The sequence below is a fragment of the Mytilus galloprovincialis genome, chromosome 5 (assembly GCF_965363235.1).
Source record: "Mytilus galloprovincialis chromosome 5, xbMytGall1.hap1.1, whole genome shotgun sequence".
In the NCBI taxonomy this organism is placed as follows: Eukaryota; Metazoa; Mollusca; class Bivalvia; order Mytilida; family Mytilidae; genus Mytilus; species Mytilus galloprovincialis.
In genome coordinates, this window is record NC_134842.1 from 28,019,169 (window position 1) to 28,043,641 (window position 24,473).

At 30.9% G+C, this 24,473-nt stretch overlaps 1 protein-coding gene and 1 long non-coding RNA gene across 2 annotated transcripts; both read right to left on the reverse strand.

Moving 5' to 3' along the window:
* Window positions 1-5,353: 5,353 nt before the first annotated feature.
* Window positions 5,354-11,294, reverse strand: LOC143075534 (uncharacterized). The gene is made up of 3 exons (XM_076250973.1): window positions 11,211-11,294; window positions 8,433-8,508; window positions 5,354-6,728 (listed from the first exon to the last, which is right to left on the reverse strand). Exons 2-3 carry the CDS (start codon window positions 8,463-8,465, stop codon window positions 5,469-5,471), a joined length of 1,293 nt encoding a protein of 430 aa, XP_076107088.1. The 5' UTR covers window positions 8,466-8,508; window positions 11,211-11,294; the 3' UTR covers window positions 5,354-5,468.
* A 5,667-nt stretch (window positions 11,295-16,961) lies between these two features.
* On the reverse strand, window positions 16,962-22,836 carry LOC143074426 (uncharacterized). The gene is made up of 3 exons (XR_012977853.1): window positions 22,781-22,836; window positions 19,870-20,064; window positions 16,962-17,207 (listed from the first exon to the last, which is right to left on the reverse strand). It is a non-coding gene; the product is annotated as an uncharacterized LOC143074426 (long non-coding RNA).
* Between the last annotated feature and the right edge of the window lie 1,637 nt (window positions 22,837-24,473).

Sequence of the window (24,473 nt, forward strand, 5' to 3'; positions counted from 1 at the left end):
ATTCTCATAAGGATGTTCCTTGTCCTGTTATCAGGAAATTTAATTAAAGAAATGGAATGATATCTTCTAATTCTGACAACTGACGGGTCACCAATCTAAAATTAGTAAACAGTTACTAAATATAGAGTAACTATGGAAGTAATATATTTACTGAACTTCCCTGGAGTACTTCATACCAAAATATTTAAATTGAAATAAAAATTATATCTTCCGCAGTTTACAGTTATATTTTTAACGACAGCACATCAATATCATTGACTAGCATATTCTATAATTAGTAAAGAATAACTTCAATTAAATCCGCCGTAGAATAAATCATCCTTAGTAAGCTTCCCTTGCAATTTAGTATTCAATTTTTCCTAAATTTACCTTGTTTTTTTATTGATATTTCTTTGTTAGAAGAATACGACTTCTTCTTCCTATACATGCATGCAATACCTAATGACTCAGTTTAATGTGTGTAACCATATCAATATAGAGTGCTGACTTAAATTGTTAATGTTTCGAAAGTAACATTTTGTAAATCGTCTAGAGAAATGAATTTCAGGAAGATATTAAAAAAGAATATTCATTATATATGCAAACTTTATATTTGTCTAAACACAAACGTATTACACTTTTTTGTTCTCTTTTTTAATCTACTCCATAGTTTATATTACAATAACAAAAAAAAAAGATATTATTTCTTAAAACCTCATTGTTCTATTATCAATCAACTGCTTGCATTATATCTAACAAAATAAACATATGTTTTTTTAATCCCGACACTAGATAACCAGGTTATGTTCTAATAAGTAAAAACTGCGCCATTTAACATGCACCTAATAAATGAGAATATCTGAGCTCTTTGGTTTCCCGCATTGCTTTTTTTTTTTTGTCAAAGTGTTCTGGAGTCGAAGCGACATTCTCGTCAACAGAGCATGCATATTCCAGTCAATAATATTGTAAAAATAAAATTGTTTGAGATTTAGAACACCTGAGATCACCCCTAGTTTTTGGCGGGGTTCGTGTTGTGTATTCTTAAGTTTTCTATGTTGTTTTGTGTGTACTATTGATTGTCTATTTGTACTTTTTATTTTTAGCCATAGCAATGTCAGGTTATTTTCGATTTAGGAGTTTGACTGTCCCTCTGGTATTTTTCGTCCCTCTTTTGTAAATATAACAGAAAAAAATGTATCTTGAAAGGTAATAGGATACCGACGAAGTAATAGAGATGGAACACAATTACCATGACAATATTTATAATTATTTTCGATTCACAGAAAAACAAGTACAAAATAAAATGTATTATAATAGTGGTTGATGAATAAATATTGTTAATATATACTGAAAATAAAACAATTTATTGTTTCTTCACTGATCATCCTCAATGTGATGGTCATACAATGTTTGTTGGAAAAATATCTGAAATTAATATTATGGAACAAATATTTGAATTCTAGAAATTTTGTATTAACATAGGACCACCTCAATGTCTAAATTAAAACAAGGATACCAAAAAAGAACAAGAGACGTTAGTTTTCTCGTTTGGTTATATCAGGGCCTTTTATAGCTGACTATGCGGCATGGGCTTTGCTAATTGGTGAAGGCCGTACGATGACCTATAGTTGTTAATGTCTGTGTCATTTTGGTCTCTTGTGGACAGTTGTCTCTTTGGCAATCATACCACATCTTCTTTTTTATATGATCAATACTTCTCACTCTGTTAGCGACTGCTGTGTGCTTTGTATCTAGGTTTGCTCTAACTTTGATTTTTAAAGCTAACGATTTTAATATATGAAACGGCATAAAGCAATGAAAGGTATATATATATATATAATTATATATATATAAATATGCAACATACATGTATAGCATAAGCATTGTTGTTAATTGTGTAGTTCAGTTTTAACAACAACAAATGCGATATAAACTGGTAATTTACTAAACATTTGCTATCTCGAAGATTGATGGTAATATAATAATTAATTATATTACTCGTGATAAGTTGGTGGGAATTCTCATTCGGTGATAATTAAGAAACAAGAAAAAGATGTACTAAAATTATCGAATTCTGATACATACATATTCTACAGCAATCAGCATAAAGATCCACTTGTTTAACATACGAACAGTTAGTTAATAAAAAAAGGATGTAGAACTTCATTTGCATGCTGATAAGTTAAGAAGAAGTCAAATCACAAAAACCTGAACTCTGAGGAAAATTCAGAACGGAAATTCCTTGAAAAATGGCAAACAAAAGCTTAACCACATCAAACGAATGGACAACAACTTTCATATTCCTGACTTTGTACAGTCATCTTGTTTTGTAGAAAATGGTGGATTAAACCAGGTTGTATAGCAAGGTTAAATAAAGGCAACAGTATACCGATGTTCAAAACTCATAAATCGATAGACAAAAACAAATCCGGGTCATAAACCAAAACCGAGGGAAACGCATTAAATACAAGAAAATGACGGCCAACATTAAAATGTAAAACACACAGAAACGAACTTAGAATTAGACAAAGTCCGATGCGAATAACAAATAAACTAAATACATGAACATAACATAGCTCTCATTGAATGACAGTCGCATACCATTCCATTATATTGACAACAACGTGTGAACAAAACAAACACAAAAAAAAAAGAGGGAAAAATGAAGAAAATAGGGGTACACCAGTCAACATTGTTTTATTTTTAATCACAATCACAAAAATTGTCAACAAATTAAGGAAACACAAAAACACATCTTTTTTCAAAGTGAGATTGGTTTGTGAGAATATACCACTGCTGTATGATGTGAGAATGCAGACAAAGAGAATATTGGCTAAAGGTACATGTAGTATTGCCTAATAAAAACCTAAGTGTCATTAAAATAACCAAATTTACTAGTTCCGTTATCTTAATCAAGCAACAAATAATTTTCCATTGCAAAAAAACTGTGTTAACTATTTATATTCTTAGATGGATATTTATAAAACATATATGATGCAAGGTTAAGTCTTGGATGCATTTATTGGTTGTGGTTTTATGATAAGGAATGTTATTTTAACAAATACATGTTTCTTTGTGCTAATGTACTTTAAAAGTGCATTTAGCTTTCTGTAAAATAAAAATAATGGATAATTCTATAATTTAAATCTATTTTGAGCCTTAAAACAATTTGTTTGATCGTTTCTAGTTGTCATTGATAAACGATAGGAAATATTAACTAAATCGTTTCTTGTCGTTCTAAATCAGTTGCGTTCTACAAAAGGCACTTCTGTAGATATCAACCTCATACCATTAGTACATCCGTTTAAATTTTATAAAGGTTTCCCGGCATTGAAAACGATTTTTTTGCAGAACGAAAAATATTTGAAATATTTAGATTTAATACAGTGTAAACAAGTACTAGTATGTATAAGTAAAATAAATTTCATACTTTCCGTTTTCTTTCGATTACTATAGACTATATTAATAGAAAATTTTCTGATAGTTTGTATATAAGATGTTTTATAAGCTCTTTGTTAGGGCATTAGTAAAAGATATCTGTTCATCATATACTTCGACTTAGGAAAATATCCTTTAAAAACTAACCCTTTTTCTCATCAAAAAATATATTTGAACTCAAATTTTACCATTAAAAAATAACATAAGTTCAGAAATTATTTCGTCCATTTATCATTATTATTTCAGGAAAATCTGCAAATAGTTATATGTATCAGATATCATAATGCGATTTTTTTATAAATGCGATACTCACCCAGTCGTGTTATTTGCATTAATAAAAACCTCGCAATAAATTTTGAATTCAATTATAAATCACATATATCTATAAGTGAAATGCCCAAATGTACTGATCCTTTTTAAAGATATAACACTTATGTTCGGCTTTGAGCGTTCCTGATGAAGGTAGATCCAGAAAAGCGCTTCGGACGCAAGAAATTATTAAACGTGTTGTTTTCAATTTTATTTTTACATCCCTGAGTCGATACCTCTGCTGGTGGACAATCAGTCCCCGAGCCAAGAAGTCAGTACTTCGGTACTGGCATGATTTCACAAACTTAACTAAAATTGTCCGTTTATGAATTTTGAAATTATTAAGAAACTAAGGTTTCAACTTCCTCAGGCAAAGTTGGCTTAAGATGAGTTTGGCTATTTATTTTAGGTATTTTTGACATACAGCTCTACAACGGTTTCGGTACTTGTACATCTTCGGATTTCAAATGTTTGGCTTTGAGCGTTCCTGATGAAGGTAAATCCAGAAAAGCGCTTCGGGCGCATTAAATTAATAAACGTGTTGTTTTCCTTTCTTTACATCACTGGGTCGATACCACTGCTGGTGAACTATTAGTTCCCTGTTGAAGGCCGTACCGTGATTTATATTTGTTAATTTCAATGTCATATGGTCTCTTGTAAAGATTTGTCTTATTGGTAATTTTACTATATCTTCTTTTTCTATAAATTGAGGTATTTGCCGATTACCGACGAAATGACTTGAGATAAAATTAAGGATTGGCATGTGGTATTAACCGGAAGAAGTAAATAAACTTGGAAGAAACTAATAGTTAACGCACAATTAAAGTCTATAATCATACTATAAAAATACAAGTCTATGTTTATGATACCTTTTATTTTTGTCACGAATAACATCATTTGGCATGTGATATGTCAGGTATCTTTGTAAATCCACTTTCTATAAAGCTCTCACTGTTTTTGTTCGTTCAATCTTAGTCCCTTTTCAGAAAACTAGTCATTTGACTTTCTCTTCTATTCACAAAAATATTGTTATAGACTCGATTTCAAGTCACAATTAATCATTTCTTGTTGTTCAGGTAGGTTAATAAAAAAGAGGTGTTATTTCTTGATCATTTATCATAATTAAATTATATTGTTCTGAACATTTTTTTTAACCTAATGCTTTCACCCTTGTAGTAACAGTAAAATCGACATTCCCGGTGACAACAATACGCTACTTTGTTGTAGTCAAAATATTGACTTTTAGATAATATGACAAAAAAATATAGCAAACGTGTACTACTAAGACAAACAAACAAACAATAAAAAAACACGTATAGAAAAAAACGAAGCAAAAACGCAAACAAAAAACAACCAGCGACACACTAAAGAATATATCATTACTGTGGTTTCATTATTATTCGTTGGATACCAATTTTCGTGGCTGTCGTAGATAGAGGTAAGTTTTCCTTAATTCACAAAAATTATTGTCCACGAAAATAATTAAATCCACAGTAGTTAAGTAAACAAAATAGATACATATCAACATCAAAAGTATTCCTAGGTATTCAATACAAACTATTGTATATGTTGTGGTTGAATTTGAATTGCACAGTATCAGTTTCAAAAGTTGAAAAGTTTCTATAACTATTGATGTAAGACATTTTTATTTTTACATTATGTATAAATAGCCATCATATATGAAAAATGTAAACCAGAATATAAAACAAGGAGAAATGATAAATAAGTACGGTAAATTCTGGTCAATAGGACTGATCTATTTGCCCAAACTTGATATGTAAATGACGTTGAATGAACTGAAGTTCTTGTGTTAAACTATAGTGTTTTATATCCGATGCCTTGAGTCGGTGAACAAATTCAAAAAGGTTGGAAATGATCTGATCTGGTGGTTTAGGACATAATGTCTCCTCATCAAAACACCCAATGTTTGTTTTGGGTAGTATGAACTTCGGTAAAAAACAATCAATAGCTCCTGAATATAAACGATTGACAATATCAATGAAACACTCCTGTGTATTCTTTCCAAAGCATTTGTGATCATGTTCTAGAACTATGTTTTTAATCATATTGGAACTGAGACATTTAAGGGTTGTGTGATTCTTTATTGCAAAATCAGATTGGCATATATATTTTAGTACCCGATAGCATTTCCATTGATTGTTTTGTATTGTTTTATTTACCATTTTGCATTCAATATCTGAGAACTGGAAAACCCAACAAGGACACACCCTCTTTGAACATAACCTACAACGCTTATTACTACCGCGTGATGGAGTAACTAAGCCGACTCCTTCTGATTCTGTCCAAATAAACTCCCAAACATCTTTGCGGATATTATCCCGAATGTCAAGAAGTATTTCTTTATCGCACCTAAAAGCAAATACTATATCAATAGATATTTGTGTGACTTTTTTAGAATTAGCTGACATCCACTGCATGTAGACTATTTCATTAGGTCCAGATCCGTCAATTTGGTTTGACGCCAAACTTAGTTCCCCAGAGTCGCGGATTATCTTTTGTTTATCTGTATTTGAATTAATTTCTTCTATAGCTTTTATCAATAAACTCCTAAGAACACATAACACTTTAAAAGGAATCAACAAGTTATCACGCAAATAACCGGAAAAGTCACACATATCTTTCCATTGTTCTTTTGAACCTTCACTGACTGAAATGTGAGCTCGGCATGGATCGTCACCAGCGACAAGTATTGTACTATCAGTTGGAACGTTTACATGTAAAACAAAGTCCATTTCGTTCAGCTCTTTTATTTTCGTTCCATCGAACGCACTTCCAACACCTATGATTTTATCATGTTGAAATCTTTTATCGAACTGAGCTATATTTGTCGCTAAACGATACAACATGCTATATGCTGATCGAACGATGTCATTGAATTCCTCTAATTCTATATCTGGTGTTATCCAGACGTGTATATCATTGATGCATCTTTGTAATGGAAGAATGTTTTTCCTTGACCGACGTTTTACGTTATTACCTCCCTTTAAAATAATAAGACTTATAAACAAAGGCTATTTATAAATATCTTATTCGTCAGTTGATAAAAGGGTACTTACTGCGATGCCCATAACCATATGGCAGTTCAGGCCTTCAAGTCATAAAACTTTAGATTCAGTTTTTTGTTCTCATACTCCAAAATCAACCAATCAAAATGTTGGATTTCATATTGCAAGCATGATTTCTGTGCTCTAAGCATTGAGTAAAGTTTTATGATTTCAAGTCCAGATGTGATAATAAGGGTAAAGCAAAGCAAATAAGTCAGCACTTCTATGTTGACATGAATAACCATTGATATTGTCATGATTACAATTTTATTCAGTGTACAACGTAAACTTCCTTTTATGTTGGCCTTTCTAACGTTTTGAATTCAAGCGTCTTTGATGAATCATTGTTGACGAAATGTGCATCTAGCGTTCCTATTTTTTGATCCTGCTTTCTAATATCAGTTCTTTAATCCGAAGTAGTTAATTGCCTATTGAAATGTACACATGTATTGTAATAATGTCAATTTGAAAACAAATAGCACGTGTATATCTCACGGAAAACAGATAGTCACTTTTGAATTGTTTGATACACAATTGCCCAGGTAAAATTAGGTAAATAAAGATGAAACATTCTTGACTTGTAAGCTTAGATTATATTTCTATGGTAATGCCTGCATTTGTAATTATTATAGTCATCAAAGGTACCAGGCTTATAATTTAATTCGCCATACGCCCGTTTCGTCTTCCTACGACTCATCAGTGACGCTCAGATCAAAATAGTTTAAAGCCAAAAAAAAAAAAAGACAAAGTTGAAGACCAAAAGTTCCAAAAAGTTGTGCCAAATACGGCTAAGGTATTCTATGTCTGGAATAGGAAAATCCTTAGCAATTTTGAAAAATTCATTGTTTTGTAAACTGGAAAATTATAAAAATGACCATATAATTGATATTCGTTATAGATATTTATAGAAGTGTTGACTTCTGGGCTAGTGATACCCTCAACAATGGGAAAATTTAACTCATTTGCGTTATCGTCAACCCTATCATAGACAAAAGAAGTAAAATATTTCTACAATTGTAATACAATTTTCCCATGACTATGAAATATATTTTGCAATCATTGACTGTAAAAATGCGTTGAGATGAGATTGTGTAATTACATTTTAATTTATATATAATTAAATTGTTAATTTTGTCTACTTTAATAAATGAACATGTATGATAAAATAACGTAATTCTCCTCGAAATTACGCTTGGATATGTTTTTTTCTGTACTTCAAGTTATGTAATTGAGGAAAACAAAACAAAAAAGGCTTGTTTCTGGCGTATGTTCATGAACGTCTCACTAGTCCGTAATGTGATCAGTCGGAGTCGCTGTCTAAAATTTGAAAGTTTTTTTTCATACTATTCAATATAAAGTGCTGATCAGAAATTGTTTGTGTGCTATACAAACATACATGTCTATCATATGAGTTTTCATGGTTGATGAAGATGATGATTTTATTGAACTTAACAGGTTGTAAAATACTATTCATGCTCATATTCAAACTAATTGTATGAACTAAAAAATCTTTTTATTTCATTTGTTAGTGATCTAAAACACAAGCATAGGCTCTAACGATTACGAAACTTGCGTTTAAGAAATAAACTATATCGGAACTATATGATGCATCTATAGATGTATATAATTATCATATTATACCATATAGTTGTTCTTGGAAATACATCCTCCCATATTATCTTTTATATTTTGTATTTTGTTTTTATTAACAGTAGAACTGCAAAACAAATAATATTTATATTTATAAAAAACACATGCAGTTTATATTGTTTATCTATCCATAACAATTTGAGTATACAATAATACTTTTATGTCGATACGAACAGTAGATCGACAGAGAAATATAGAAAAGAAGATGTGGTATGACTGCCAATGAGACAACTGTCCGCAAGAGACCAAACCGACACAGACATTAACAACTATAGGGCACCGTACAGCCTTCAACAATGAGCAAAGCAGACACCGCATAGTCAGATATAAAAGGCAACGATATGACAATGTGAAATAATTCAAACGAGAAAACAAATGGCCTTATTAACATTTAAAAAATGAACGAAAAACAAATATGTAACACATAAGCAAACGACAACCACTGAAATACAAGGTTCTGTTTATTTGGTCAACATAACCATTATATCAGACGTATACATGTATAAACTGTTTTATCATTAATTTTCACTATCATTTGTAGCAGTACTGTCAATGCATTATATTGTGTTATTTTATCATACCGTTTTGTTATAAAAAAATAATATATAATCTACATTCTCATTATATTCGTTCTTCTATGAAATAAATTTATGATGAAAAATCTCCGAAATGACAAATGTAAAAATATTCAAACTGATGTTTGCTGATTAAGTACACATATCGACTGATATCAACCAATCATCTTCGCCCTCCTTATCTAGAAATATTGGTAACAATTCAATCTGCAGGTTATAAAACTTGACAATAAATGTAAAATGAATATGCCAAAAGTCCAGGTCGTTATTTTCACAGTTTCAATGGTGACATTAGTTGTTTTAGATATAAACAAAACATGCATGGCTGATAACAATCATGTATGGTTGATAACAACAAGACAGCTTAAGAACATTTAATGTCTTATTTCACTTCGAAATTCCTACATGAAGTTTTCAGTTTGCTGCTATTAATTCATTCGAACATGTGGCTATTCCTGAACGAAATAAGTTCAAATATACAATTAGATAAAAAATATTATTATCACTTTTTAAAACATATTGATGAAACATATTTGTTTATTATATGTTGTTGTATATGCTTTATTATTTTTTGCTTTCGTTTGTACTTGAGGTGATTTGTAGAATGGTAAAACGTATTTGTTATTCCCAATTTCAAATATAAAAACACAATATTAAACCCCCAAAAATAAATAAGACACATTTGTAATCAAGAAAAATAATGAAGACTATTTATTGCACTTTTACAGAAAATTATATAATAGATAAATGTCTGTACCATATATTCAGAATATCCCCAATATTATGATATATTTAGATTGAATGATAAAGTTTGAAATACACAAACGTATATATAAATGGATCAAGTTGTAAGGTGAAAGAGATCTATTTTTATTGAAAATTTTCTATACTCTTATCCAAGGTCCCGGACGATTTATATACGACAAACACTGTATTTTTAATGTTTAATATATGAATAAGTTTATGATTGATTTTGTATTGGTTAACAAATTGGTAATGTAGAAGGAAGACTAAAGCATTACACACATATTTTAAAGAAATCAACTGGTGATATTTTCATAATATTTTTTTCGATAATAAAATCAAGAGGAATGTAATTTTATGTCACCAATGCTGTTTTTGACTAATTATTATTTCTTATTTTGCATCTTTTTAAACTGCGTTTGCAGTATATGAAATACAAAAATATTATTTATTTCATGTATGTCTCTCATTACAGTGTCATAAGGAGAAATCAATCTTTTTAATTTTTCTGGAAAAAAAACACATAGACTTCTTCATCAACATCTGATCATACAAACATTGATAATATAGGGTTATTGCATGAATATTGGGAAGTATTGTCCCGAGTAGAATTTTATATTGCACGAGCTAGCGAGTGCAATATATGTTCTACGAGGGACAATATTCCCCAATATTCATGCAATAACCTTTTTATTGTATAGCAATATAATATTTGAAAGTGAAAATTGGTTTAAACTAAGATTTTGTCGTTGATGACGTCATGAATTTTGAAGATTTATTGCACTAGTGCAATATTGGAATTTATCGCACGTTAAACTTTTGGTTACTTTCTGTGGGAAATATTATATTGCTATACAATAATAAGGTTTATGTTATCCTTTGCACGACGACATAACCACTAACGCACTTCAGTTTAATAAATAAACTGATCATATATACCAAGATTGAAATATTATATTTACGCCAGACGCTCGTTTCATCTACAAAGACTCGTCAGTGACGATCGATGTTACATGTTAAAAAGGCCAAATAAAGTACGAAGTTGAAGAGTATTGAGGACCAGGGGCATAGCGTCACATTGCCACAATTGCCCTTCGGCGTGATCCAAAACTAATTTTAACGTCCAATCATTGAAGCTTAGCGTTCCAGTTCGGAGTATCATCGTAATTGAGAGTCGTACATATACATATATATTTTTTCATTATAAACCATGGTTCTCTTAAAAGAAAATCTAGTTTTTTATTTGATATAACGGGTATGTTTTGCACACCTATGTCTATATTTTAAAATAATATAATTTTAATCAAACCATCATGTCGCCTTTGGTCATGTTGGTATTTGTAATTAAAAAATCGAAATTAAAAACTGTATTTTGTGACAACAATTAGAATAGACTAACGCTAGATGTTAAATAGTGTTTAGAAATTTCATGCCCATATAAATAACTTACAGTTTACTCGATCGTGTTGACCAACATATAATAGACTGATACAAGTATATCTAGTCAGTTATCGTCAATGTGGGTTGAATCTTTATATCTAAAGGAAATCACAAAATCTAAATATGTCCAAATTTCTATTTTTAATTTTGAAAATGTTGAAAATATTTGAGTTGTAAACGGCAATACATTCACGTAAATTACCACAGTACAACAGTTTGAAATCTTCTAATTTGTGAGAGAGAATTTTTATTCTTCCCATTAAATTACAGAGAAAGAATCTACCATTTCATCAAATGTGATACGAAATGCCTTCATTCGAGATAGTCAAATTTTCAACGCTAAGATTGCCAAGCTTTTTGATTTTGAACAAAAAGAATTATATTGCAAGAACACTGGCATATATCGTCATCGGTTATGACGTCACAGTAGCATTTTCTGTAGACTAAAAAAAAAAACAATCATAATTGGACTTAGACCAATAATCATGAAAAAGAACTGAGAACACGTTATTGAAAAAGAAATTAACTGGTCGGGAAAATATGAGACAGGTAAGAAATTTAAAAAGTGTACACCAATTTGAAGAATGGATCGACCAGGCCTTCTTTAATATAAAACTTCATTCTTAAAGGGTTTTATAGGTATTTGAATCTTTACTATAACGTAATCATTGTTAGATGTTGTAAGATGAAACCAAACTTTTATAAATTTCCTGCGTCTGATGAACTTCTCTAGATTTAGTAGACTGTAGTTCATAAAGATCAAACAAGAAGGACATACTGCAATTGAAATGTTTAAATAAACAATAATTTCAGAACAAATTAAAGTATATGTCTCAGAATAAGTTTAATCTCAACCAGTTCTAAAAGTTTGGTGAAACTCATATCCTGAAAAAGTGATTATGGCTTTCGGAACATACTTTATCTCAAATATTCTGTATGTTTTGCTTATTGTTGAAGGCCGCGTAGTAACATATATAAAAAAGAAGATGTGATATGATTGCCAATGAGAGAACTTTCCACAAGTTGTAAACTTCTATGTCATTTGTTATTGGCGGAGATTTGACTTATTGGAAATCATACCACATCGTCTTATACATCAGTACATAATAAGAATCTTTACTTTTTAAAATTAATAGAATAGCCAAGTAAGTAACCAATTTCGAAAAAAGAATCAAAAGATATGCAAAATTTCAATGAAAACATGAAATAACCGCATGTAAAAGGATATAAAATTAAAAATTATTTACTGCTGTTATTCCACTTTGTCCATACGTTTGTTAAATTGTGCATGTAAAGGAATAAAGTAATTGTTTCATTCTTCTACATTTGTTTGTAAACACTAAAATTCTTAGCTGATTTCTAGTTCGTATTAGCAAGTTCTTTGTGTATCCCATATTCAATCAACGTAGGTATATTGCTGATAAGGTGTGTGTGTGTGGGGGGGGGGGGGGGCGGCTGATTAACAATTTAAAAATTCAAATTATTTTAGATGCTGTTCCTTAGATGCCTATTTATGTTAAATTTGAGTCGTAATGGTGACCTTTGATAAAGTTCAAGTAGCTTGTGCAAGCTCTTGAATACCGCATACGTTGGGAAATGCATATCCCATACACCAATATACAGGTCAAGTTGGTATATTGCTGATAAGGTAGGGGAAATTTATAATTTCAAAATTATAATCCCTTTGTGTGCCATATATTCTGGTACTGAGATAACTGTTATTGTCAAATTCGAGGTTTAAGTCCAAATATGAGGCGGAGAAAGCCTTACTTCTTTTCAAGCTCTGAAGATAATGACGATGGATGGCTGACTAATGTTGAGGGGCAAAAATATATGCATATTCAGGACGTAAGCATTTTTATATAATATAAAATTAATAGCAATACTGCATTGAAGTAGACCGACATACTGAATAGTATGTTTAAAGTGCTACTTTAAATGTTAAAAGTTAACAGGAAGCTATGTCACCTTACCTTGAATCTTTATTCTGATTTTTAACGCACCAATCTTTGTTCTTACTACTACATTCCTCCTGCTTATCGGACATACAGCAAGATCCAGTTAAATTTCTTTTGGGCAATTTTTCAAAATGGTAAGATATGCGGTCCCAAATCCTCATCGATTTACAGTTGTGCGATCAAATTACCATTTTCCACATACAGTTGGATTATTCTTTCGAAATTCGTTTCCAAATTTTATTAAGATGTATATGTAGGCTTAAAGTATACTTTTAAGAAAAACGAAAGCAGTAAAAAAATACACAAGTAAAAAAAGCTAAACACACAATAAAAAATAAACACAAAAAAGACCATGTTCACATAGGTATGATTTATATTAAACAAGTCCATAGGTGTACAACATGTTTCTTATAGTGCGTTTCCTGCTTTTGTGGATGTTTTTGTTAACATGTCGTATAGTAAGTCTTGCTAGATGCATAATATTTTTATTATTTGTTACTGGCTTTGAACTAACTGTCAGTGACTGAGAGTGTCTTTTTGTTATTGGAATGAACAGGTTCCTGTCAAAGTCTACTTTATGCTTTTGTTAGATGCATTTCAATTTGTATCCATCTGATGAGTTAAGCATTTCTTAGCGAAATTTTATAGCACTATCCCAGAAATGAGGCGAGGGTTTGGCATCCGCAATACGAAAATTTCGCCATATTCTTTATGTGTGTGTCCTAACGAGTATGGTCTTGAGGAAACGAAGATAGTCCGTCGGAAGGGGACGATAAATGGCTAACCCGTGTTAAGAGAGAGTATTATCTCTTGCACGTTAAAGACACCCTTGTAGATTTCGAAAAAGAGTAGGCTAATGCCGCGACAAGGCAGCACTCGCACCTGCAAAGTGGAAAGGGATAAATATTAGTTGCAAAACTTGTTTTCCGATCCACTATAATTAAAGATGTTTAAACTAAACTAAGACATGAACCTGTAATTCAGTGGTTGCCGTTTGTTGCTGTGTTACATATTTGTTTCTCGTTCATTATTTTGTACATAAATTAGGTCGGTAGTTTTCTCGTTTGAATTATTTTACATTTGTCATATCGGAGCCTTTCAAACTGACTATACGGTATGAACTGTGCTCAGTGTAAAAGGCCATACGGTAAACTGTAATGATCAATTTCTGTGTCATTTGGTCTGAAGTGTAGAGTTGTCTAATGATACCACATATTCTTGTTTATAAAAAGTTCATAAAGAAACGTTTATCTGATAATAAAGTATATGTAGAACTCTTTTTCAAATCCTTTATTCATTCAGGTTTGTTTGATAATTTTAATTATCTTGAATGTTACATATGCCGTATTTGATCGAATTGAAATAACATAAAAAAAATCATATTTGTCACAGAAACAACTGGATAACACTGAACCAAACTTGCCAGATTTGATTTCCCGGTCTAGCAAATAAAAAACACTAGCGATAGTTCTCATATGGCCCTTTTCAATGTTCCCCCTTAGTAACTGCATTGGAACCTCCGCCGGTTTGGCTCTCTAACATTGAATAGACCTTTTAAAATATAAAGTTTTCACCTGTTTTATTACAAGTATGTCGATATTTTTGCAGGAATGATGTACATTAATAGTTTTTTATTTTAATTGCGCTAAACCTAAAAAAATGCGCGAATTGATAAACACATGATACATTATCAGATGACTGAAGATCGACGATAACCACAATGGTTTAGACTGGTTCTTTCGATTAGGTTAGCTACTAAGGTATGACATCTTCCGGAACAAGAAGAGAGGCGAAAGATACCAAAAGGGACATTCGAACTCATAAGTTGAAATATTGGTGATATCGTCATTAACATTATGGCAAAATATGACTTCATATTTATGAATCAGGTCTTTCTTTATTATATACACTCGGAAGAGCAACATGAAATCCATTAAAACTGTAATTAGATCTATGTGTATATGTGTTACGTACAAAATGTATTGTGTAGCTGCTTTAAACATTGTACGTTTTGTTCCAAACTAACGGTAAAATCAATGCATTTGTACTATAATTGACAACGTGATCATTTTTATGATTTCTACATGCATTTGTTTTCAATTTAATTTTCGGCAAAGTCTGTTTGCATTAGACATTTTAATATTGTTTGCTTCATTTTCAGACTAAGGTGATAACGGTGTTGTATTCTAGCTTCGCCTTCAAAAACTTAAACTTTACTGTCGCACAACATCCATCAATAATTGTCCAACATTCAAAACACTCAACTTTGATTAATAATTTCTTTTGATATTACTATTAGTTAAATACTTTGTAGAATTTGTTATCTTCAATGCTCTTCAACTTTGTACTTTTTTGGCTCAATAAATATTTTGGTCTGAACGTCACTGGTAAGTCTTATGTTGATGAAATGCGCGTCTGACTTATTAAATAATAATCCTAGTACCTCTGATAACTCTGATCAGTGACGCTTAGATCAAAGTATTATAGAAAGCAAAATAAATAAAGTTGACTAGCAATGAGGACCCAAAATTCCAACACTGGCATATTTTATCAATTTCTGTCGACCAACTACCAAAACAATCTCTGAATGACATCTACTGAATTTTATTCATGACTATATACCAACTAAGAAAAAAAGATTTAAGTCTTAAAAAAAATGTGAAAACCTTATCGGACAGAAAGACAGTCAATTGATAGACAGACACACTTATTTAGTGTTAAAACAAGATAAAGAATGGCTTTTTTTTGTATAAAAAAAATCAAACAGTTTTCCTGGGTGAACATTTTCTTTTCAATAATGAAATAAGCTGCTGTAAAACTAAACTGAAAAGGTCACACTGTACCCGTTTACAGTTAAATTCGAATTGAAGTATCAAATTTCGCCTATTTTTAGTTGGTGATTCCAAATATTTATTTTCGGGCTGTCGTTATGAGTAATTACTGTGGTAATGTTCCCTACTCTTTTTTTTCCTCTGGATATGTAGTATCAGTCAATCTTTGATTTTCTTCCAGGATGGTGTTTTCTTATCTTCAGTTTTCGTGAAATGTTTTGTTTTTTTCCTTTTGACACTGGTTTTGTCTGTTTTTGTTATATTAAGATTTTTTATTGTTCCTTTAAGTTTATACATATCAGAATCATACATTTTACATATTGAATGATCAAATTTGAGTGAAAAATATAAAATAATATATTTAATATCTGCTGCAAATAAGCTGAAAAGGGAGAATACTAACTGATACTTTCGAATTTAATGATTGGATTTTTTTATATTCAACTGTATCCTTTAATTTCCTGAAACCTCTTACACACCTGAATAAGTTTAGCAACTTGATGCAACTGTTTCATTATCATGCTATATGTATGCAAGTTTCACTAATGTATTCAACGAAGACATATGGATAGAGACGAATAATTTCTCTATCCCATGTTTTGTGGTCATAAAACGTTAATTAAAACTACCGTATAGCGGGTTATGTTCGCGGGGTGTAAATTTGCGCTTATTTTCTCTGATAGAACAAAATCGCCAAAATAAATTCCGCCAATTTTCACGTGTGCATGCAAAGGTATTTATTAAAGTTTTGAATCTGCCAAAATAATAACCGCAAAAAATATCTTAATAAATCAAATTTTACACCCGCGAAAATGATCCATTATACGGTATGTGTGCAAGGTTTGTGCTCGAAATAGCAAAACCAGTATTTCGATTCTTTGATTTTTCAGTTTAAGAAGGGACATCGTATTATCTTATGATGTAAATATAAGGGAGGCCGTTAAGATTAAAAACAAAACGATATTTCTAATGTAATGTTTATTTGTTTATTAACTCAAAAGATAACTTTACTCCTCTCTAATACAAACAGTATTTAACCCAGTAATCACGACACCAACTAGGTGATTTGGCAGGAAAATGACTTTTTCCGAATGCTCTTACTGCTGTGTAATAGTCAAGAGGAAACAGTTTACAAACGTAATTGTTTTTGCAGGCCTTCATCATGTTATAGTAAAACTTTCTGTCACAATATAACCGATTGACGTGGTAGGTGTTTGCCTAGAAAAGAAGAGAATTAATGTGTTTATATCCATACATAAGAATTGATTTCATTCCAAATTCTAAGTAGCTATTCATACATGTATCCTTTCAATTACCCTGCTTATTTTTTTTATATATATAATTTGTTACTAGACAAACTCCTCCCCAAAACCGAACAAGAAAAAGTACAGTAATTTACAAAAACAACAAAATATCAAAAAAGACACAATTAATAACAACTTAGGGACTGTGCACTATTTATCTGAGGGTGGGGCCGGTGCAAACATGGACGGGGCAAACACTTTTTTCATACAATTTATGAGCGGGACACAAAGTTTTTTGTCACAAACATTTGACGGGGCGCACACTTTTTAAAAAAAAACCTTCGTGTGTGTATAAAAAATTAAGTCAGAGTATAACAGAATAAAACTGTCTGAATGCAACATGTTTTAAGGTCTAAATATTCTTATCAAAACATATATTTGTGATTTCTTTAGCAAAAAGTACCTTTGTAAAAAACATAACTCATGAAAATAATTTAAATATATCTGATATACAAAATATTGACTTTATAAAAGAAAAATATAAAATGAATTAACACATGAAAGAGATTATGCAAGAAACTATAAAAAGCTGTTCTTTAAAAAAATAAATTCTTTATCTATAGTAAATTCAAAAAGAAATATGAAACTAAAGGGAATAAATTTGAAATAAGGAAAAAAATACTAAATTAAGGGTAAGTGACCATATTTTCGAAATTGAAAGGGTAAGATACAAAAATATAAAAAGGGAAGAACGTTTATGTCATCATTGTTGTCTAAAAAAAATAGATAACAAAGGACATTTTTTTATTTACATGTCCGTCAGTTATGCAGTATGCTGCTCCATTTGTTAAAAAATCATGATCACTGAGGAGGATGGACTCAACAACTGCAGGAGAATATAAATTCTATCTAAATTTGGCCTCAAGTGGGTCTCTTTTTTCTGAGATGGACAATTTTAACACTGAAAATGTTTCTAGTATGACTAAATATTGCCTTATTCCATGAACAGTGCAAACTTAAACAGAACATTTCCCATTTTAATAATTTATAGCTAGAGAAATATCCAAGTGATACATTTAGGGAATTACACAGCAAAGAAGGTATATATCTCAGTTAAAAACATTTGTCGCGACTTGAATTCTGGTGTTTCCAATTGAACTCTATATTGCGAAAGGTGAAAAGAAATACAAAAGAACTATAGTTTGGTGTATTTTATACAATATAGTTAATATAGAACTCCTAGCATAAAGTTTTATATCAGTACCCATCAATTTGACTTATAATGATGAAATGAATCAGCCCTTTTCTCAACACAGTATTGTTTTCAGTAAATATATTTTATTCTTTGTGATAAAAATCAAACGTACTAATCAAAAGCTTCAAAATAGTATAACATAACTGAAGTCTGAAGCCCACTGTCATTTTACACCAAATTTGTGAAATTTGGAAGTCTTTTCAAATAATTCTCTAGAAAATATTTCAATAAGTTCTAAAATTTATATTGTAAATATACACACTGCAGTTATTCATAGATAAATACACAATATATATTGTACCCTTACATTCAATCACAGCGCTCCTAAGTTGACTTCCTTCACAAAAATAAAATCTGTATAATATTGAACTATAAGCATTTAAGTTGAAATATCAACTCTGATATTCATGTATTATTGAATGTTGTGCATTTTAGTTAAAAAAATATAATGTTTCCATATATGTGTTTCATTTTTTCCAGCGGGGCAAGGTTTTTTATTTCATTAATTGAAGCGAGGCAAGAATTTTTTCTTATAATAAATATTGGCGGGGCGTAAAGATTTTTTTTAATATTTGCTGTACACCGGCCCCACCCTCAGATGAATATTGCACAGTCCCTTACGTTCGGACATAACATAACGTGTTTTCTTGAACTAATCCTAACCACAAAAACAATCGAACTATACATGCTTTTGGAAATACTGATGCATAATAATTAACACGATATTCGTTTAAGTATACAAACACTTCTTACAAAATATCTCAGAATTCCACCATGATAATAATGTGTTATATTGTCAAAGATTTATACTTTGATCTTGGAGACCATGGATTATATACTAACGGTCTATAAATTAGCTGAATGTAACATGTAATACTAAAGTATAAGCGTGATGTGCCTGTTTTTATGTACGTTGTAGTTGTGCTTTGTACCAATCTATTCAGTGAAGGTTGTTGTAACTGATTTTTAAAGGTTTTTTTTAATTGCTACACCTATCCTACACGTACGTTATGAGAAGATTTTTCGTTCACCGACATGTGTTACCATGTATCATTCTGTAATGTGCCTGTCACAAATCAGAAGCATGAAATTCAGTGGTTGTTGTTAATTCATGTCATATTGGTTTTTTTATCTTCATAAATTACATTGCTATAAATTAAGCCGTTGGTCTACTATTTCGAATTGCTTCATTTTTTTTTTATTTTTTACATCGGAGCGTTTTTTATCTGACTATACGGTGCAGGCTTTTCTCGTTATTGAATGGCGAATGGTTACGTATAAATGTTCACATCCATGTCATTTAAATTCCGGTACCATGTAGGCTCATTTGTTATCATACCACATCATCTTATTTTCATCAACGAACTACAAATATACTCACACATGAGTAGCAAATATCATGCTTGTTACAGGATGGTGTAAATTTTCTCTTGTAGAAATAAGGCAAGCTTTTACCCTTCACTTCAATGCTACACCCATTTGCATGACCATGATGGTAACATTGGTAGGCTCCAACAAAGACATTACATGCGACAAAGCTTAGTAAAATTAAAGATATGATACATTGAGCCATAATCTACAAAGAAAATAATAAAAGAAATTATGATTTTTATTGATAATGCGAATCTGCCATGTCTGACTGGTATAGACAAACAAAATTTACCTAACGTCAAATTCAAGTTCACTGCAATATAACAAACACTTCCCAACAATCTTTAACTACAATTCGATAGATAAACAGGTTTTGAGTGTTTGTAATTGTATTCTTTAATCAGTTGCAATTTCTCAATTAATCAAGTATACCTACAGAAATATGAAACCTCACCAAAGTTATCAGATCTAAGACTTATCAGTGACGATAGAACCAAACAATTGATATAGAATTCAAGGTATGGTTAAGAAACCTTAATTTTACAAATGTATCATGTATACCGATACATAAATCACACATTAATCAACCTCAGATGCAGTACAACTAAATTATTTCTAATCTTTGCTAGACTATTTTGCGAGAGGGAGCTTTTACAAATAAATTTTAAGTGAACAATACCGTAGACACAGTACAAACTGAATGACAATAACTTTTCCCAATTTACAAATATTCAACTATCGGTTAGGGTTCCAGAATGCTGGAAAAGTTCTGAATCATCCAAAGAAATCCAAAGAAATCTTAAACATTTATTTTTATTACTAAATTGCTATTCTATATTTTTAAAAGTGTGCAACATACAAAAATTTTCACGTTGCACACTGTGTCTCTGCTGATATCAGATGAACGAAAACGACAATGCGTTAACGTATCATTGCATGAACCATGGTTAGTGAGTGCAGTTTTCTTGAAATCTGCTTTTGTAAGATATAATTACATAATTATAGATATTGTACATATTGTTATATATACATGTAACATTGTGTTATTATTTTTTGCAAACGTTTGTATAAAAAAAAATAATATGTTTGCAAATAGTTTCTCATTGAATCTCTTAAAAAAGGAAATAAAGAAATTAAGGAATGATTGTAAAACATCTTCTGATGTGAAACAATTGGTTCAAAATGTATGTACATTATAAATGGTATATTTAACGGTATTGTTCATTGAAAACGCCTTCTACAAAGTGTTCGCAGGACAAAACTAGAAGCTCTAAAGAGCGTGTGTTGCTAACCTTGGTCTATGTGCATATTAAACGAAGGACACAGATGGATTCATGAAAAAATTGTGTTTTGGTGATGCATGGTGATGATCTTTTTTTACTGAGCATTCTTGCTGCTTATAATTATCTCTATTTATAAAGAACTTGACCCAGTAGTTACAGTAGAAAATATTTTAAAAAATTTACAAAATTTATGAAAATCATTTAAAATTGACTTTAAAGGGCAATAACTCCTTAAGGGGTCAATTGATCATTTTTGTTACGTTGACTTATTTTTAGGAATTACTTTGCTGTACATTATTGATGTTTACAGTTTATCTTTATCTAAAATAATATTCAAGATTAATAACCAAAAGCTGCAAAGTTTCTTAAAATTACCAATTCAGGGGCAGCAACCCAACAACAGTTTATCTGAATGGTCTGAAAATTTCAGGGTAGATAGATCTTCACCTTAGGAACAATTTTATTCTGTCATTTATTTGGTTTCAGAGATATGGGCAAAATACTGCATTTTACCATATGTACTTTTTTTTAGTCATCATGGTCATGTAGGACATCTTAGTTTACAGGCGGGGTCATCGGACACATTTTAAAAACTAGATACCCCTATTTAATGATTGTGGACGAGTTTGGTTAAATTTGTCTTAGTAGTTTCAGATGAGAAGATTTTTGTTAAAGATTACAAATATTTATGAAAAATTGTTAAAAAATTTACTATAAAGGACCATTTTGGTTATTTGACTTATTTGTAAATCTTACTTTGCTGAACATTACTGCTGTTTACAGTTTATCTGTATATATTATAATATTCAAGATGACAACCAAAAACTTCCTTAAAATTTACCTCCTTCAGGGGCAGCAACCTAACAACGGGTTGTCTGATTCATAAAAAATTTCAGGGCCGATAGATCTTGACCTGAATAACAATTTACTCAATGTCAGATTTGCTCTCAATGCTTCGGTTTCAGAGATATAAGCCAAAATCTACAGTTTACCCCTATGTTCTATTAATAGCCATGGCAGCCATCCTAATTGGTTTGCTGGGTCACCGGACACATATTTTAAACTAGATTCCCAAATGATGATTGTGGCCAAGTTTGGTTGAATATGGCCCAGTAGTTTCAGAGGAGAAGATTCTTGTAAAAGTTAACGACGGACGACAGACGACGGACGACAGACGACGGACGACGACAGACGACGGACGACGACAGACGACAGACGACAGACGACGACGGACGACAGTGATGAGAAAGGTTTACTTGGCCCTTCGGGCCAGGTGAGCTAAAAAAGAACTTCCAACAATTTGATTATCTGCAGCTGATTAACTTTTATTCACTAATAATTTAACCATATGTTGTTCTAGATTGATTCTGGTCTTTTTGTGAGTTTTGGTCTTATAGCTCATTAAGTGTTTCAATAGAAACTAGTTATTGGCTTTTACTTTTTTGAATTGAGCTTCCTAGTTACCTAATGAAAGGTAAATTTAGAAAAAGTTATTTGAACGCAACAACATTGGTGTATTGTTTTTTCTTTTTTTCTTTTCGTTTTACAATTGAGAAAAAATATTGTTTAACCAATTACAGTTTATTTATTTGTATTTTCATTCATTTGTTTAAATAAGAATTGTAATAGATAACATACCTTTTACTCTGTAGATTTATTGATATTAGAAAAAAAATACCAACCGCTTTCGTGTTGTACGGGATTCTAACATAAAACGTGATACACTAGTTAAAACATTATTTGATACTTTTAACATTTGAATAATATTTAGTTATCAGTATCACCCCAAAGGTGACATGCCATATGATCGATTGGGGAACATATTTTTTAAAGTTCAATCTTTGATAGGTGTAAAAAAAATCGTCATTGTCCGCTTTTTAATTTTAGAAACAAATAATGTGAAGTTATGGTAATGTATCGCTACAATATTATACAGATACATTATCATATATGTGAGATGAATTTTATATGTGAAACTTTCCATATAACTTTTAAAAAAAAAACAGATTTAACATTTTCGTGTATAAGATTTTGAGAATTTTTAACATTTATGTATACTTTTTACTCTATTAAATGAACAACTAATGAAATAATCTTATATTCTATTGAACAACATTCACATAACTCATAATGGGGTCGGGGGATGGGGGGTTTGGAGGGGGTATAGAGTCAGATCCTGATTATCTGTTCAAAATATATTGCTCTTCAAAAGTATTCTTAATATTTCATTCGATTTAATTAAAATTGTTGAAAAAACACTTTTCCGTTATAAAAATGTCATAACATATAGAAAATAAAGAAACAACAACATAGCACCCCACTCTCCATAAACTAAGTTGGTACAACAAACTACTTATAAAGCGTCTTGTATTTTTTATACAACGTTATCAGATGGTAGCAATTCATTTGTGTCTTCCTTCATGCAGTTACAATAATATTTGTATTGTGTATGGAAAATTATTTCTAAGGTTCATATCTAGATTAATAAGTGAGTTGTATTTCACATTCTGAATGCGCTGTATGACGTATCAAAACCTGAACGCATTAGAAAGGACTATCCCACTTTAGTGTTGTCGGTAAAATAGGATGCAAATTTTGCAAATCTTTATAAAACAAAATATATTTTGCCGTATATTACTACGATAATGCATATTTTAAGGTTTTCCTTGTCGTAGAACCCACCTCGTTGTGTCAGGATTGCCCAAAGAACGACTATCATTTGAACAATCCTGACACCCCTTTGTGTGTTCTGTGACAAGAAAAACCTAACAATTAAACTCATCATAGATAACAGGAATAAAATTTGATATTTACGGCAGACGCGCGTTTCGTCTACAAAAGACTCATGAGTGACGCTCGAATCAAAAATGTTATATAAGGCCAAATCAAGTACGAACTTGAAGAGCATTGAGGACCACAAATTCCTAAAAGTTTTTCCAAATACAGCTAAGGTAAATAGTGATAAGGGATGTTCCATTTTGAATATTCCTCGAAGTTCTTTTTTTTTTTGTGAATTAACTTTTTATTACCATGAAAGGAATAATAATGAGGATAAACAACCTCATCCGTATACCATTTAATAATAGATTAATAATAGCATATGTCAACTGATTACTTTTTCAGCTTTGAACGAAGAATGGCATTACAGTATAAACTTTTAGAAGGAGAGTCATGACGATATAGGATACATCTAAGTTAACGTTTCTGATGATAAAGGCATAGAAATGGAAGACCATTGTACCAATGTTTCCTACTTTGATTAACCATTTAAAGAAAATGTTCTAGGGTATCGCGAATATGAAATTGGTCCTGATGGTCATACATTTTATTT